Genomic DNA, 16,179 nt, shown 5'->3' on the forward strand with positions numbered 1-16,179 from the left:
TTTTTTTTTTTTTTTTTTTTTTTTTTTTTTTTTTTGATACTAAGGATCAAACTCGGGTCCTTGCGCTTACAAGGCAGGCAGTGGAACCACTGAGCTAAATCGCCGGCCCTTAGAACAACTTTCTTGAAGACCAGTATAATAGTATTTATCAAAAAGTTTTAATGTGCATGTCGTTTAAACTAGTAATTTCACTTCTAAGAATCTGTTCTTTAGGGAAGAATGTAGATCATTAGATCAAGATTAATTTAAAATAGCCTAGGAAAAAGACATGGATAACTCATGATTCATTTCTTTAAAAGCATAGTACGTAGCCATTAAAGGTGATCATGTCAAAATGTATTAAATTGTATGGCAATACATGTATAAAATTTTTAAATGGACTGAATTATTTACCAAACAATACATAACATGACTCCAATTTTGGAAAAAAAATATGGATAAAAAGACTAGGATATACACTAAAATTATATAGTGATTACATTCAGATAATGGAATTCAAATAATTTTCCTTTTTTTCTTCTTATCTTTCTGTATTTTCCAGTCTACAGTAAAACAAGACCAGTGTCAACAAAGCCGTTCTACTTCCCTCTGTACTTCATCCCTTGTAGAACTGTTGGTGAACACTTCTGTATATGATGAATGTATTCTAAAATGATGAGCTTAATTACAGAAAGTATGCAGATTCAACAGTCAGGAATAGAAAGTAAACGTGAAAGTAAAAGGCATGTTGGAGGTTGGAGTGAGGTAGGATGGGGAATTAGTAAAGTTAGGATAAGGGTCTATGTTAGTGATCTCATAATCTGGCTGAGCTCCAGAAACACCCACAGGGTTTTATAAATTACAGACTTCTGTGCCCCATTCCAAGATGCTTTGATTCTGCAAGAACAGGATAAAGTTTAAAATAAAAACTAAAAGTAAGGGCTGGGAATTTAGCTCAGTGGTTCCCCTCACAAGCACAAGGGCCTGAGTTCAATCCCTGGTACCAAAAATAAAGTAAAAACCAAAATAATTTTTGATCTTGGAAACTTTGAGAAGCTGAGACTCGGTGCAAGCCCTTAGCAGGCTGGTAGTACCATCTGCCTTACTTCTTCAGCTAGAAGAGTAAGTCCTGGAGGGTTATTCCTATCTTCCTGTCCTGTCCTGACTTAAAAGCATCATAAATGTCAAAATGGTCATTTTCAGCATCATAGAACCTCAGATTATTTCTTTAATCTATGTAGAAGAACAAAGCTGTCTATACTGGATTTTTGCATTTTCTTTTACTAAGATGAAGTAAAAGTTAGTGATGGTCTAGCCTTTTCTTGAATACGTAAAAGTACCTCTTTAAATTTCATTTTTTAAGGGATCCTGCAGCCTTAAGAAAGATAAATCATTGTTTCTCCAGACTCTTTCTGACTTTGTGTTATTTTGTTTCTATGTAATAGTTGAAAGTAGGGGTAAAAACAGATATAGAGGTAGCTTGGCACGTGTGTTTATCTGTGAGCTCTTCCCTTTCAAGCACTGTAAGGTAGCCAAATGTATGTTGTCTTTTCTAGGTACAGCAACACCAAGGACAGTTATGAGCCTTTTATTTATATTATGTAGTAGTCAAATCAGAACATTTAATACCATCAACTGATTTCAAGAAGTCAGTGACCTAATTACTTCATGTAACAATTAGTTACTTGTTTTTCCAATAATTTTAGGACCATTAAAATAAACTTTAAATGCTAAAAAGGAACAAGTACAAGCATACAAACAAAATTTTTGGCTTTGTGAAAACAATTGCAGTTGCTTAGATTTGGGTGCCTCTTGCTAATGTGTGAATCAGTGTGTTCTCACCAGCAGCAGCTCTGGGAGACTCTGTACTGACAGCTCACTTTGCTCAGCCACACAGGGTTTCTATTGGGATACTTGCAAGTAGGACATACAGCTTGCAGTGACCACAGGCCCTGCCTCTCCCTAAGTAATGCACTGGTGCGGTCACATACGCGATCCTGATGTGACATCGTAGACTTTAGAACTTGACCACTGCTGCATGTTAGTGAAAACTTGACTGACTCAAGAAAAAAAATGGTAACCAAAAGAAATGACAGTATTAATAGTAGTACTTAAATCTTAAACGGCAATGTAAATAATTACTTTTGTCATCACTACTATCAGGAAGTATTGTAAATTATGACTGAATTCTTAAAATTTTATATATAAACTACATTGTATAAAACTATGTTGTTTTTTTATGCAAACAGTCTCATTCATCATCTGTTTTTATTTTATAGTCATACCCTATGGTATTGCAGTATCGACCAAGAATTGATTTCGGTTAGACCAAGGGGCGTAGATTTCACTGAAATGAAACCTGCACTATTTGTTTCCTCGTCGACAGATTGCACAGTGAACAGTGTGTGGACTAGAGGGACGCAATCAGATTTTCAGCATGCAAATAAGGCCATTGTCTGTCTCTAAATTGTCAGTTGCATTCATGTTGTTTCTATTAAGAGCACACCAGATGCCATTCTGCTACTGAACCATCTGCATAAGGTATTTGTGCTGTCTCACAGTGTGCAAGTCACACTTGAAATCACGGTGTGCAGCCATGATTCAGCCTTCTGAATATTTTGCTTGCCTGTTCTGAGATTGTCCTAATGTTTAATTACACTAGTAATATGGCTCAATTGTTGTGGTGTTGCAGTTTTCACATACTACTTTTTTCTTGTTTAGAGTACTGTACAAGAATCTGATAATTTTATCTTGAAGTTATTTTGTATGGAAATATATTTAGAAAAGTGGTTTCTGAGCTACCTTATTCTTGCTAAGCCTTTTGTGTAAAAAAAAAGTTCATTCTGAGTGTGCAAGTCATTTTATGAAGAATTCTAATTATTTAATGTTGGAGCACATCATAATTGTCAACATTCAAAGCGTCTGTCTGTGTGGTCTACCAGTTGCACAAGGAAGGCATGTTAGCCCTCCAGATCAAAATGTATGTAATTTTTTGGACAATTGAAGTTAGAGTCACAGCCATTTGAATGTTGGCAGCTGATCACATTTACTTCTAAAAAAATTAATGTGTAAGTAAGGTTCACCTTTCATAATGCCTTATGACAGGTACTGCTTCATGAAACTTCTTTGTATCGCCCATTTTATGTATGTACATACCATTGTTGCTGTCATTTAATGAATACATTGTTTTTCTTTTATGTTGGCCTTAGGTGTGTGTTATTGTGGCATGCAGAAGGTTATGAATGATTTTAAATACTAGGTTCTTTTAGAACACAACATTAGCTATTTTACGGATTTAAAATGTCTCAAAACAGTTGTAGGTTAAAAATTATCACATGTCCAAAATATATGCATAAAATAGATAGTTTAGTAGATAAATATACTACCAAAATTAATGATTTGGGAATACTTTATTTTAGATACTATAATCAGAGGAAATTGGATTATTGTTTTATACATGAGTTCATTAAAATTCAAAACTGCGATAATTTTCTTGATTTTTGCAGTTTTGTTAAGTCTTCCATTTGTTTTTGGATTAATCTGCAAGTCACAGAAAATCTTATTACCTTAAACTATGTAAAAATTTTTATTTAAACCTTTTAAAATTTTAGTTTTCCAAAAATTTCCTTGGAAAATGTTGTTTTAACAGTTGCTTTTGAAACAAATATGTTAACCTCTGAAAATTAGGGAAATACTTAGAAATTAGGAAAAACTACTTATTTTAGAAATCTGACATGAGCACAATCTGTGTGTTAAGCACATAGCTTTTATACTGTATACAGGAGAGAAGTGCTACATTTTCTAGTAAAATGTATCACAAATTAATGCCTTTTAAATTCTAAATTGCTTAATGAAACTAAAACATTGTGTTACTCTAAGAAACTTAAAAGATACAGCTCAATCTCAATGCATTTCATAATGTAAAAGAATGAAAATTCATAATTTTTTATATCTTTTCTTAAGTCAAAAAAGTCTATATAAATAAAGTTTCTGTTCTGACTGGTGAAGAAGGTTATGGCAGTATTTTCTTAACTTTGTTTTTTTAGATTGTTAGTTCTTAGAAGGGCTCACACACAAAATTTAGAATGTTATTTTCATTAACTCTTTAAATGCTTGGAAAAACTATTCAACCCAAAACTGAATTTATTATCCAAGTATGGGCATTTGTGTGTGTGTGTGTGTGTGTGTGTGTGTGTGTGTGTGTGAGACAGAGAGAGAGAGAGAGAGAGAGAGAGAGAGAGAGCCAGTCCCTGGGTATTTTTTTTTTAATTTAAAAAAATTAGCATAAATTTGTCACAGCTACATCAATGATTAAGTAGTGTTTTATATATGGAAGATAATTTTAATTAACTCAAAGTGAATTGAGTGCATCTTGAAAACCACAAATAAGACTTAGATATTTTGACTCCCAAATCAAAACTTATGGCTATAAATAAATTTTAGATTAAAGATCTCTTTAAATTTGGCCTGTTCCCTGATCATAATTCCACCATTTTCTAATAAAGTGTTTAGGGAAATGGTAACAGAATTGAGAATACTTTTATATAATATTCCTTTATTTATTATTAATTCATTAACATTTTTATTGAAATACAATTGAAGAATATGTGCCAAAATATATAAAAATCTTTCATACAGAAGGGCATCATTTGTCATTTGAGGATAGGTGGTCCTGAGTAATGTGGTATTGCTACTAGAAACCTGGACTTCTTTCTTCAGTTGGCCTCTCTTAGTATACCAACTGTGAGTTTCTGAGTATGAGACTACTTTCAGGGCTAGTAGTATACTAAATTGCCAGTTAATTATCCTTATATCAGATTATAAAATTTGCAAGAAACCAGGTATAAAGAAAATACACAAGCACCTTATTTTGGTTAGCTTTATAAATATAGAGTGCTTTTAAAAAAAAACCTTTATATGGTCTACATCTATTACATCACATTATAAACCTAAATTATCCATTTATCTGTTGTTTATTAAGCAATAAACCAAAAGAATTTTATTCCATAAAAGACTGTGTTTTCTGTTTTATCTGCCTTAAAAATCAGATATGAAAAGGTCAAGGAACTTTAGATAGGAACGAATGTTTATGGTTTATAAATATTTTAAATTGCAGTAGTCCCATTAATTAATTGAGAAATCAAAATATGGCCTTTTCTGTAACAAGACACTTAATAGATTAATAAGATACTTAAGTATAAAAAAAGATTTATTGATGAGGTAAGAGTCTGGAGGTTGGGTAACTTGAGTAATGTTTTTAGCTACTTTTAGAAAAGTATACTATTTCTTTACTCATTGAACATCTATCCCATACTAATTACCACATTTTATAAATGCAGCGAGTTTACTCAGTTATATTATACACTCAAGTGTTATGTAAATTTAAACTAACTCCTTAAGAAAAATAAGTGTTATATACTATTATGAACTGTTTAGCTTTATTAAATATTAAAGAAAAAGTGCCTCATTGCTAACATGCGTTTCTGTTTTAGATTTACTATGTAAATTTTGAGTTTTCTGTACCTGTCCCTTAGGAGAGGTTTCATATTTATTTAGGCACTTGAAAGAGTAATCACATTTTAAAAGATCTTCTTAAGAATATAGATAGCACCAAAGACATTTTACTGTTAATTAGTAACCATGTAGAAAAACAGTTTTAACTGTTCAGAGGATGGAAATTTTTAGATTGTGACTTAATTTTCGATAGTCACGCAATACCCATGATTAATTGCTGAATTCTATCACCAAAGAAAGGCTTTAAACTAAATTTTCTTGGTGAGACTGGTCAAATGCAAGTTTTTCTTTAAATAACCACAGCACATTTCCTTTTGAACATGTTTAGTTATCTGTCATCATCTGACATGTCTTAAATCCTCAAATGTGAGAAAGAGATCAATGCAACAAATAGCTTTCCTCGGAAGGAAAAGTGGGAAAAGTGCATACTTTTGAAAAAAATTGAAATTGAGATTTTAAATTTTAATTTGAGATGCTTTTTATTCCACAGAGGGAACATAAAATAAATTACTCTTAGCTCCTGGGCTTTTAATAATATGTAAAATTTTATTAAAGATAGATTTTGGTAACAGTGCTGATGTGCTTATTTGTGTAGAACATAACACGTTCTGCTGGATTTACACATGCTTTTTCTATGTTCAAAAAAATTTTTATAAGGGCCTGTGTTTCTTGTGTCTCAACAGTTACTTTATTGTTATTAGAATTTAGCCTGTACATCCAAATTTGGCAAAATGAATCACAAAACAAGAGCATCTCTATATACTAAAAGAGTTGTACCTTCATTTCATTTCTCTTGTAAGGTAAAACTATTTCAGAGCCTTTCAGAGGTCACTAGTTAAACCTTGTCAGATAGGATAAAAATGAATGTACATTCTATTACATACGCTGGTCCAGAGTAAGGAATTTTCCAGCAAGCTATGCTTTGTGCCACTAAAATATTGATTGATTATATTAATTTCAAAAATCAGTTAGTTTTGCCATAACCTTTCCAGAGTAGAAACATAAGAATTTGAACTGTAAGATATACATACCTATAATCTGGAAAGCAATAAGGAATATCTTTGCTAAATGTGATTTATGAAAGATTTGAAAAATATTAAGACAATATTTTTAAAATATTAAGTCTCAGAAGCCTTCTCAAAGCACAGAATGGCCAGTTGTTTCCGGATTTACTTGATATACCTAGTTCAGTAGTATTTTAATGGAAAACAGGAGGTCAGAAGTTCATTAAAATGTACTTATGTAGTACAGAGTTTTCACTGTTGTATTTTGTTTTTTTAACAATGTTCTTTCCCAGTAATTTGAAAGTTTACTCTTTGTCACTATAGTGTCAAGTAAAATTAAAAATGCTTGAATACTTCCTTTTAAGAAAATTTTAAAATTCAGCTTAAAAATAACTTAATTGCTTTAAGTACTCATGAAAATGTGTCTGTATCCTCATGTTCCTTTTTTATGATTCAAAACAGACTGGTTTTTCAGAAATGCTTTTTAATTTTAATTATATTTAAATCTACAGTCAAGTGAAACATGGGTCCAGTTTTCTTCCATCTTATAGAGTAAGAAACTAATACAAAGATTAAATATTTCTGAGTAATGTAGAGATAGTAAACAGATTAATTAATTTATCCATATACTTCACATCAGTCCACTGGAACAGGAGTTCTACACATCAAAGTGTAATGGGATCAGCCAATATCGCTTGGTGCCAGTTTCTTTTGCTGTATTTTTTAGAATAGGGATGGGGGCCTAAGTGTCCTTATGAAGCTGTGGTCCGTGACAGGAGCTGCGGGAGGGAGTACCAGTGTTCTGCTGCTTTCCTGCATCTGGCAGCACAACGGCGATCATCAGTTTTTTTAGAGTAGCCCTCACAATAAATAAAGCCGCCATAAAATATATTGTAAAGTTATGTTGCTAGTTTTACTTTGAGATATTTTAAGCTTTTGTCAAAAGTGGTAAGATCTTAATACAAATAAAAACCTTTTTGTGGTTGTAAGATTTAGCTTATAAATCATTCAAATTGAAGTGAAAGATTTACCAGGTCATTGTTAATGACAGTCTATTAAGAATATATGTATTTTTTTAAAGGGAAAGCACTTGTAGATATTTAATCAGTACAAGATATATGTCCGTTTTGCAGAAATAAAATGCTGCTTAGAGATTCTCTTTATTTTTTGTGTGTGTGCTCAAATGTATTTCCTGTTGATCTATGGAATGTTCTGTACAATGCTGTATGATTGTACTGTTCAAGCTACTTTTTTTTTTTTAATCTGGACTTAGCCAAATATATTTGACCATGTTAAAATAGTATCTTTGTTATTAAAACTTGGATTGCATAATTTATTGTTTGTCATCTATTTAATATTTCTAGCTATAGATTGAAACCTCCATTGAAAATGTCTCATTTAAGTACTATAACAAATTTTATTGAAATTTGTTGAATATTTGACATCATTAACTAACGTTTTCTGAAGATTCTTCATCTATTTAGATTTAAGATGGCAGACTGTCCAGCATCTCATTGTTACACACACACACACACACACACACACACACACCCACCCACAGCAGAATTCTTGCTTTGTTAAACCCAAAGAATCTTTAGGAAGCAATTAGAGATCAAAGAAAAGCACAAAGGAACTGAAAGACTTATTTCCTTCAGCCAGTTAGAGAATTTAGCTTTGTTTGATTACATCCTGCATGCACACTTGCTGCAGGAATTTTAATGAGGCTAAAGTCAGGAAAGTTGTGTTGATTCTTGTCTTCCCTTCATTGTTAGTGAAACCATGAAGGTGGCTGGAATCCCCAGTTCTTCAGTGAGAATGGAAAGAACTTTTCTTGCAGCAAGATTTGACTTCCTTCCATGTTTTACTCACTATGGCTGATGCTGAATGGGAAAGAACATGAATGATCATTCTTGGGAAGTGCTCAAAATGTAAAACACATGCACACACCTTTCATGTCATTGGCCATTACATGGTCCAACTGCAAGGAGTGCTGGTGAACATGTATCCCAAGCAGGAAGAGGAGACATTGTAACCTGCTTCATAACTTTTCTATGCCTCCATTTGAGGGAAAGGTTTTTCAGGTCTAAGAAATATATTTATTAACACAGGCTCAGCTCCGATCTGTTCACTAGTTAAGAAAGATGGAGAGGTCTTGCACTTAGGCTGGGTCTGAGAAGCTCAGCATGCTATGTAGCTGGGGAATTTGCAGGTAGTATTGGTCTGGAAGCCATGCAAAAGCATACTTAGCACCCAAATCCCTTGCCCTGGAACCTGGAATCAAAAGGAGAATGATAGCCCAGAAAAGTCTAAGTAGACACCAGTACCCCTCACTGAAAAGAAACTTTGTCTTCACAAACGTGTACCTCGTTAGAATCCTCATTCCTCCTACAAATTCCCAGAAACCTGTAATTCTACTTATAAATCCCACTCCTCCTACAATGCTGTGCTCCTACTTACAAAGCACTGATGTTCTACAAAACCCTGCTCCTACCAAGCTCTGGTCCTCCCTGTAGAGCCCCATTCCTCACAAAGTACAGCTCTTCAAACTACACCCTGTGTTTCTTACAAAGACCTCCTCTAGTTCTCCCCTTCAACACAAAGCCTTTCTCCTCCTACAATCTCTACCTTCAAAGCCCTGCTAACAACACATGGCCTTGCAACTCCTACCAAGTCCTATTCTTCCTAACAAGTCCTTCATCTCCCAAAGTCACAGTCCAACAAATCCATAATCCTTTGTAAGCCCCACTGCATCTGACAAAACCTGTGCTTGCAAAACCCTACTCGTCCTGCAAAGTACAGCTTCTTATAACGCCCCTCTACTTGGGCCCACTCCAGAGCACCATTCCCCCTGCAGAGACTCCATATGATTACAAGGCCCTGCTCCCCTATGAAACAGACTCCTGGGTAAGCTCTGCTCTTCCTACAAAGAACACTCCTTACGAACCTTAATTCTTCCTCCTACCTAGTACCTCATACAGGAAGGAAAAAAAAAAAAAAAAGATCCTTACAAGCCTTGCCCCTGATTCTCCTACCGAGTCTGCACCTCCTGTTATAAAACCTGGTCGTCCCTACCCGGCCTGCCCTCTTGTAAGCTATGTCCTCCCTACAGCCTGTTCCTCAAATAGCCTAGTGTAGTGCTTCTGCAAATCTCTGATTTTCTTACTAAGTTTTGCTCCTCCCTCACAAAGTCCTCCCTAGGAAGCCCTATGTCTTGTAACAAGCTGGTTTTGCTCTCTTCCTCACAAAACACTGCATCTTACAAACCCTGTTTCTTCTTACAAAGCTCAGTTTCTTATAAAGCTTTGTTCCTCATAAAACAGTTAATTTTGTATAAACCTGAGTGTCTTCTAAAATTGAGAAATTTGAGGACAAAAGGAAGAATTTAGGAAAGTGTTTATTAGGAATAATAATATTAAAATTATCTAGGTGGATACCAGGAGGGGAAAGACATCCAACATGCTTTCTTTGTCTTGGCCTCATATAGATGGAAAGAGGGGAACTTTCAAAGGAAATCAGTTTTTAAAGAATGTGTCTTGCATTTCTAATGTTTTCTCAAAGTCTGGTTGAAGTTCCAGTCCAGAGGAAGGGAGAAACTGTCCAGTTCAAGTCCAAGTCCAGAGAGAGAGGCTGTCAACTAGCTTAGCATATTTCTTTCCTAGGAGGAAAGGTCCTTAATTCCCTTCTGGTTGTAGCTTTTCTCCTTTCTTGTATTTACCTTTGCATCTCTAAGCTCAACCAGCTGCTTGAGTTAGTTTTTAACCGTGGGCTGTTGCCTTTCTTTATAGGACCCTATAATTAGGCTGTTTTGACTGCATTCTCACAACTAAACTACATCAGCAAAATCCTGCACCTCCAACAAAGCCCCAGTCCTTCCAGAGCCCTGTTTGTGGTTACAAGACCTTGCTTCTTCTAAGCCTCCCTCCTCCTTACTGATCTCCACCTGACTGTGCTGCTCCGACCACATACTGCTCCTTGTCCTCAGAAAGCCTCTCCAAAGATGTGCCCCTCCTTCAAACGCTTCTCCATCATCTGATGTGTCCAGATCCTGACAAAGTCCAGCTCCTAAAAGCTTCTCTACTCTTAAACTTTCTGGTCCTCCTAGAGAGCCCTGCTCCTCCACATAAAGCTTATCTCTCCTTATAATCCCCACTTATCCCATAAATGCTGCTCCTCCTGGGAAAACTTTTTCTTCCTAGAAAACTCTGCTCCTACCAACTCTTGTGCGTTCTATAAAACCCCACATTTCCTTACAAACCCTTGCTGCTCTTTGCAAAAACCACGCTTCTCTTTACAAGGCACTGCTCCTATTCCCAGTAAAATGCTCTAGCCAAGGGTGGTAGCTACTTGGAAGGCTGAAGTAATGATCCCTTGAGTCCAAGACCAAAACCAGACTGGCCAACATAGTGAGATTCTATCTTTTAAAAAAATGTTTTAAAGTAGTAAGTCATCCTGTACCTTACAGAGCACCTCTCCTTAGAAAGTCCGGCTCTTTCGGACAAATCCCTTCTCCTCCCACACAGTTCAGTTCATACATATCCCCTTTCCTCAAGGAGGTTTATCAGCACTTTCTCCCTCTGCCATAGATTCAGCTTTGTTAAAAATCACAAGTACAGCCGTTGATGTCATTGACACCACCCCAGTAGATTATGGGCATTAAAAAGGGTGTTAACTTGACAATTGTGGTTTATCCCTCACACTCAGGGAACACTTGCATGATTGCCTTTATAAACGAGTGTGAATGAAGCCAGATTTCAGGAGAAGGTATTCCCATCAGAGTCTCTGCCCTTTCCCTGCCTGCCTCCTGCCCCAGCATCTAGTCCCAGATCAGAACTGTCACAGGGTCGGTATAAAAGGGGACGAGGTGCCAGGTGCCAGTTCTTCAGTTATAATAAATACCCTGTCCCTCTTGTGTAAGATTCCCGTAAGTGCTGTGAGAACAAGATCTGTCTTCCTATACCCTCCATATCCCCACCATTGTCTAACACCAGAGAGTATGTGGATGAATGGGACAAGACAAATGCATTCAGTATCTGAGTCATGGGCCCTGGCACAGGAATGGCTGCCCCAGTTATGTCTCCTGATGACATCACAGCCCACCCAGACTCTCCTTTTCTCTCTGCCCTCTTTCTCTTTCCTACTTCTCCAGAAATTACCTTAGACAAGCCCTCTCTACGTAGAACCTCTTAGTAGGAAGGTTGGTGCACTCGTGACAGAGAGCTCAGGCCTGAGCACTTGGGACCGCCCAGGGTTTACTCCTCAGAGCTCGCAGCTTCCTTCCCTCCCCAGCTGCGTCCTGAGGTCCAGACAGCGACTCCCATGGAGTAAGGAGGCAGCAGAACAGGCTGGACACAGCAGTGCCATCCACCCAGCTCTTGGAGAAAGCAGAACCCATTATTGTTTTCTGTTCCCCTTATTTCCTTTCTCTTTTATCATCTACACTTCTCTCCTTTGAATTCCTTCCCTTTTTCTTTTACTTTATGTTCCTTATTTCCTTTTTCTGTCTCTTCTCTAGTCTCAACCACTTCTAATCTACCTTCCCTTCCCCATCTATTTTATTCTTGCCTCTCTTCTCCTCATTTCTCTTCCTGACTCCTTTTGCCACTTCCTATGCCCCTTTTATATTTCCCTGTCTCCTTTCCCTTCTTCTCTTGCAAGTCTAATTGGCTCTTCTTTCCAACCTCAGGAATAACCCATTTCTGCCGGCCCCCCCGCCCTGCTGTTTGAGAACAGCGTAGAAGACCAACACAAGCCCGTGCGTGCCCAGGAAGACACTGTGCATGAGAGTCATGTGGTCACACTGCTTTGGGCACTGACTGTCTACTGGCCCTACACTAAGCCAGGCTGTGGGAATAGGGTGCTGAGTCAAACATGCACCCCTCGCATTAACAAATCCTAAAGTATAGGAGGAGATGGGAGACAGAAGAGCTGAAATAAACACAATAAATACATGACAAAAAGACTGGTGAATGTTATGTAGAAAACGAGTACTACATGAAAGAATTGTGTACACGGGGATGGGGGTGGGGGTCCAGACTTTTGCAAAATAATGACGCTAAGCCAAGACCCGAAAGATGAGCTGGAGCTACCCAAGCAAAGATCAGGAGGAAGAGTATTTCTGAGAAAAATTGCAGTAAGGGCTCAGGGCAGCCCAACAACCTGTAGAAAGCCAGCATGGCCGAAGTGAGATGACAAGGAAGAGATTATGGGAGAGAATATTCCCAGGCAATATTTCTTCCTTCATGGAGGGTAGGATCTGGTATAAGGTCACCTTCCTTCCTCAGGTGGTTGGAAAGACTGCAGTTGATCTATATTCTGATGAGTAAAGTTGCACCTAATATCTCAGGACAGGTGAAGGAGGGGAGGACAGGTGAAAGCCAGGTCATGACTCCACCTGCAGGCTGAATTTAAAAGCTTGTATTATTCTGGGTATGATAATAGGATTTTAAATGGGAGCTTGAGATAAGATAATCATATTTATATTTCTAAATTATCGTTCTGGGAGCTTGGAGAATAGATTGTAAACTGGGATGAAGATGAAAACAGGTCCAAACCTAGGGCAGTAATCCAGACAAAGAGAAGAACAAAAGGGCCCCCAGGGCATTGTCGGGAGAACTCAAGATGAAAACAGGTGTAGATGGAGAAAAGGCAGTCTCTGCACATCTTCCACCCCAGTGCCTCGAGCCCACCTTCACTGTAACCTAAGTTCTTAGGTTGTGAGTGAAACTCTAGATATGGGGGAGGCGAAAATTCAGACCAAGAGGGTAGAGAAACAACACGGAACCCGGGTGGAGCAGCCACAGCCAAACTCTCTCTGCTGCCTTAGGACACCTGAGGGTGCAGGGAGCTAGGCACAGGGCACGGAGCAGGTTGGGCTCAGGATGGGGAGGGTCAGACAAGATCATGAAAAGCTGTCTCCACCAGACTTGCGCAGGGCCTGGTAAGCAGGGGTCTGCATGGCCAGAAATTATGCCAACCACCTCGCGGCCCCCCAGCCCAGACCCTTTTCTCCTGGGGCCCAGCCCAGCACCTACTTAGGGTTGCCACCCACTCTCCTTTCCGGAGACACCCTTTGTCTGCTCTTCCTCACCAGTTTCACACCCTACTTCTTCCTGGCTACTTTGAACTAAGCATCTCTGCTTTGCCACACCCTTCTACTATGATTCCACTTTGGAACCAGGAAACTGTGGACCGAAACCTCTGAAAGAATCTAGAAGTTAAAATAAACCTCTCCTCTTTTATTTGTTTATTTGCTTGTGTTTTTCGCACCAGGGATCAAACTAGGGATCCTGCACTTGCAAGGCAGGCGACGGAACCACTGAGCCAAATCCCTGGCCCAAACCTCTCCTCTTTTAAATTTAAGGTATAGAGTGTTTTGATCCATCAACAGGAAGTGACTAATACAGTCCAGTTCAGTCTATTAAGAAAAGATGTCAATACTCAATCTCAGGCAATATTTCTTCCTTCATTGAGCTAGGTTCTAGTATAAGGGTACCTTCCTTTTCAGTTGATCTATATTCTGACAAGTAAAGTTATACCTAATATCTCATGAAGGAAGACAAAAGCCAGGTGCTGTACAATATGTACATTATAATCCCTATCCGATGATGATCATATGTGTTGGTTTACACATGGTAAAAAGCTGGGAAGATACTCATTAAATTGTAATAGTGATTACCTTTGAAAAAAGAGGTAGATAGAGCATGAGAAAGTGACCTTCATTTCTTGCTTTATACTCCTTTGTATTACCTGAAAATTTGTGACATTTCAAGCTTTAAATTCCAACAGTATAAGTCACATATTTATTATTTATCTCATCTCACTAGGGTGGAAACTGCACACAAGCAGTAACTTTGTCTATCTTTTCTCATTGTCTTACCCATTGTGGTTAGAACAATGCCTGATACCTAGTAGTTGTCCAATGCATATATATTTTTTCAAGTGAGGGACAAATCTATTTAAAAAAAATAAAATTTCATTTTAACAGCATCAGTCTTCCACATCCTTCTCCCCACCTTTACATGTCCTTAGCAGCAACTAACTGGGTGGTGAGGAATCTGAAATTCCTCACCTTCACATGAATTAAGGTTAGCCTTTCCCTGCATCATTGGTTCCCATGATAATAAATAGGTTGAAAAACCCAAGGCTCCGCCTATAAAATTGGGATAAATCCTTAAAAATTCAAAATTACCCCACGATAAAGCTTCCAGTAACAAGGAATAGCTAATTTCCAAAGAAATTTTGATATAAATTTAAAGTTAATACATTTAAAACATAAAAGCTAAAACATTTTAACTTTCCGGTTGCTTTACTGGAGAACCAGCATCCTGCAGTACAAAGAATACAATGACCTTGAGTACGCAGCAGTTGTCTCTCCTTTTCTGCATGAAGATGATCCTAAAGTTTAGAAGAAGACACCATTCAGGGAAACCAGTCCTGTAAAGAACTTGAAGTTCTCTACATTTATTGCAAAGATGGCAGGAGAAGGAGGAAATATGTCAGTCATATAACCTGGCCTGAACAGCTCTAGGTTTTAGGGTCCCCATGTCTTAACATGTCGCTATCTGTAATCTATTACTTCGGTGTCTTTATTTTCTTTGCTGGTGGAGTGGTAGTGCAGAGTCTGGAGATGGCCAACCACAAGGATGCTCAGTGGACTCTCAGTAAAAGAATGCAGATGCACAATATTACTCTCCTATGCCACAGAAAAATGTATTTGCTAATTTACCTGCTGAAAGCTAGTGGGAATAAAATGCAAATAATCTAAAAAGAATTTTCACCTCAATCCCTGATATCTTTATATATGTGATCTGTTGTCTTTGCCTTAAACTGTGGTAGTAGCTTAAGGTAAGCTTATATAATTTGGGTTAAAACTAAATATTTTGTTTTTAAAAGTTTGTAAGAGTAAATCTTATAAATGGAAAAGATTGTTATTGAATTTCATCAATGTTTGAGCAGTGAGACAGTAGGAGAGATATTTTCAGTTTTAGCCTCACTCTGCTGTATATTGTTTCAAACATCAGGAAATAGAAACAGAGAGAATTCAGAAAGGATAAAAGATAAGATTTCCCCCAAGCATTACCTAAATTCCTTGCGTTCCTTTCTCAGGAAAACATTTTCCCGCCCCATGACTGCCACCCAGAGCTTGTGGCTTCTCTCCAGTGGCCCCCATAAACATCTGACTGAAGGTACAACTACAGCTCAAGTCTGAGCCCTCCTGTCCTGCTGGGAAATTTACAAGGGACTTTCTAATGTCACAGAGAACAAAATTCTAGAAACAGGAGAGGGAGGAACTGCAGTTAAAGACTATTGAAATGGGAGTTGGGGGGGATACAAAATATGTGTGATTTAGAGCACAGCCTTTGTGAGACCTGGTATAACCGTTTCTCTTCTATTTACTTTGGGCAAGTTATTTGCCTCTTTATGGCTCAGTTTTCTCATCAGTCACTTGAGTATAATAAGGCGTTGCTGTTCCAAAGAGTACATATAAAGTACCCAATAAAAATTAACCTTTTAGCTTTTATGAGAAGCATATGCTATTGAGTACAGAAAACATGCACAAATGAAAATTATTAATATTTCTTTGACAAAAATATCTGGATTGCTTTTATATTATTTAAGGAATGTTGCTAGTATGAATGATTCAACAAGAAACAAAATAGAACAGTATCAAGTCCAAATTAAT

The 16,179-nt window shown here is 37.3% G+C and overlaps 1 protein-coding gene across 5 annotated transcripts in view; it reads left to right on the forward strand.

Moving 5' to 3' along the window:
* Pcgf5 (polycomb group ring finger 5) overlaps positions 1–12,311 on the forward strand; it is a 67,843-nt gene extending 55,532 nt beyond the window's left edge. For 3 of the 5 annotated variants that reach the window (XM_010632111.3, XM_010632106.2, XM_033766653.1), the window contains one exon: positions 2,259–4,207. In XM_010632111.3, the coding sequence (XP_010630413.1) occupies positions 2,259–2,306 (48 nt within the window). In that variant the 3' untranslated portion in view covers positions 2,307–4,207. Of the gene's footprint in view, positions 1–2,258; positions 4,208–12,180 lie in introns of those variants that run through there. The other 2 variants (XM_010632110.3, XM_010632108.3) reach the window with 2 other exon arrangements.
* The last annotated feature ends 3,868 nt before the right edge of the window (positions 12,312–16,179 follow it).

The sequence above is a fragment of the Fukomys damarensis genome, unplaced genomic scaffold (genome assembly GCF_012274545.1).
Source record: "Fukomys damarensis isolate Sample0158 unplaced genomic scaffold, DMR_v1.0_HiC HiC_scaffold_20, whole genome shotgun sequence".
Lineage (NCBI taxonomy): Eukaryota > Metazoa > Chordata > Mammalia > Rodentia > Bathyergidae > Fukomys > Fukomys damarensis.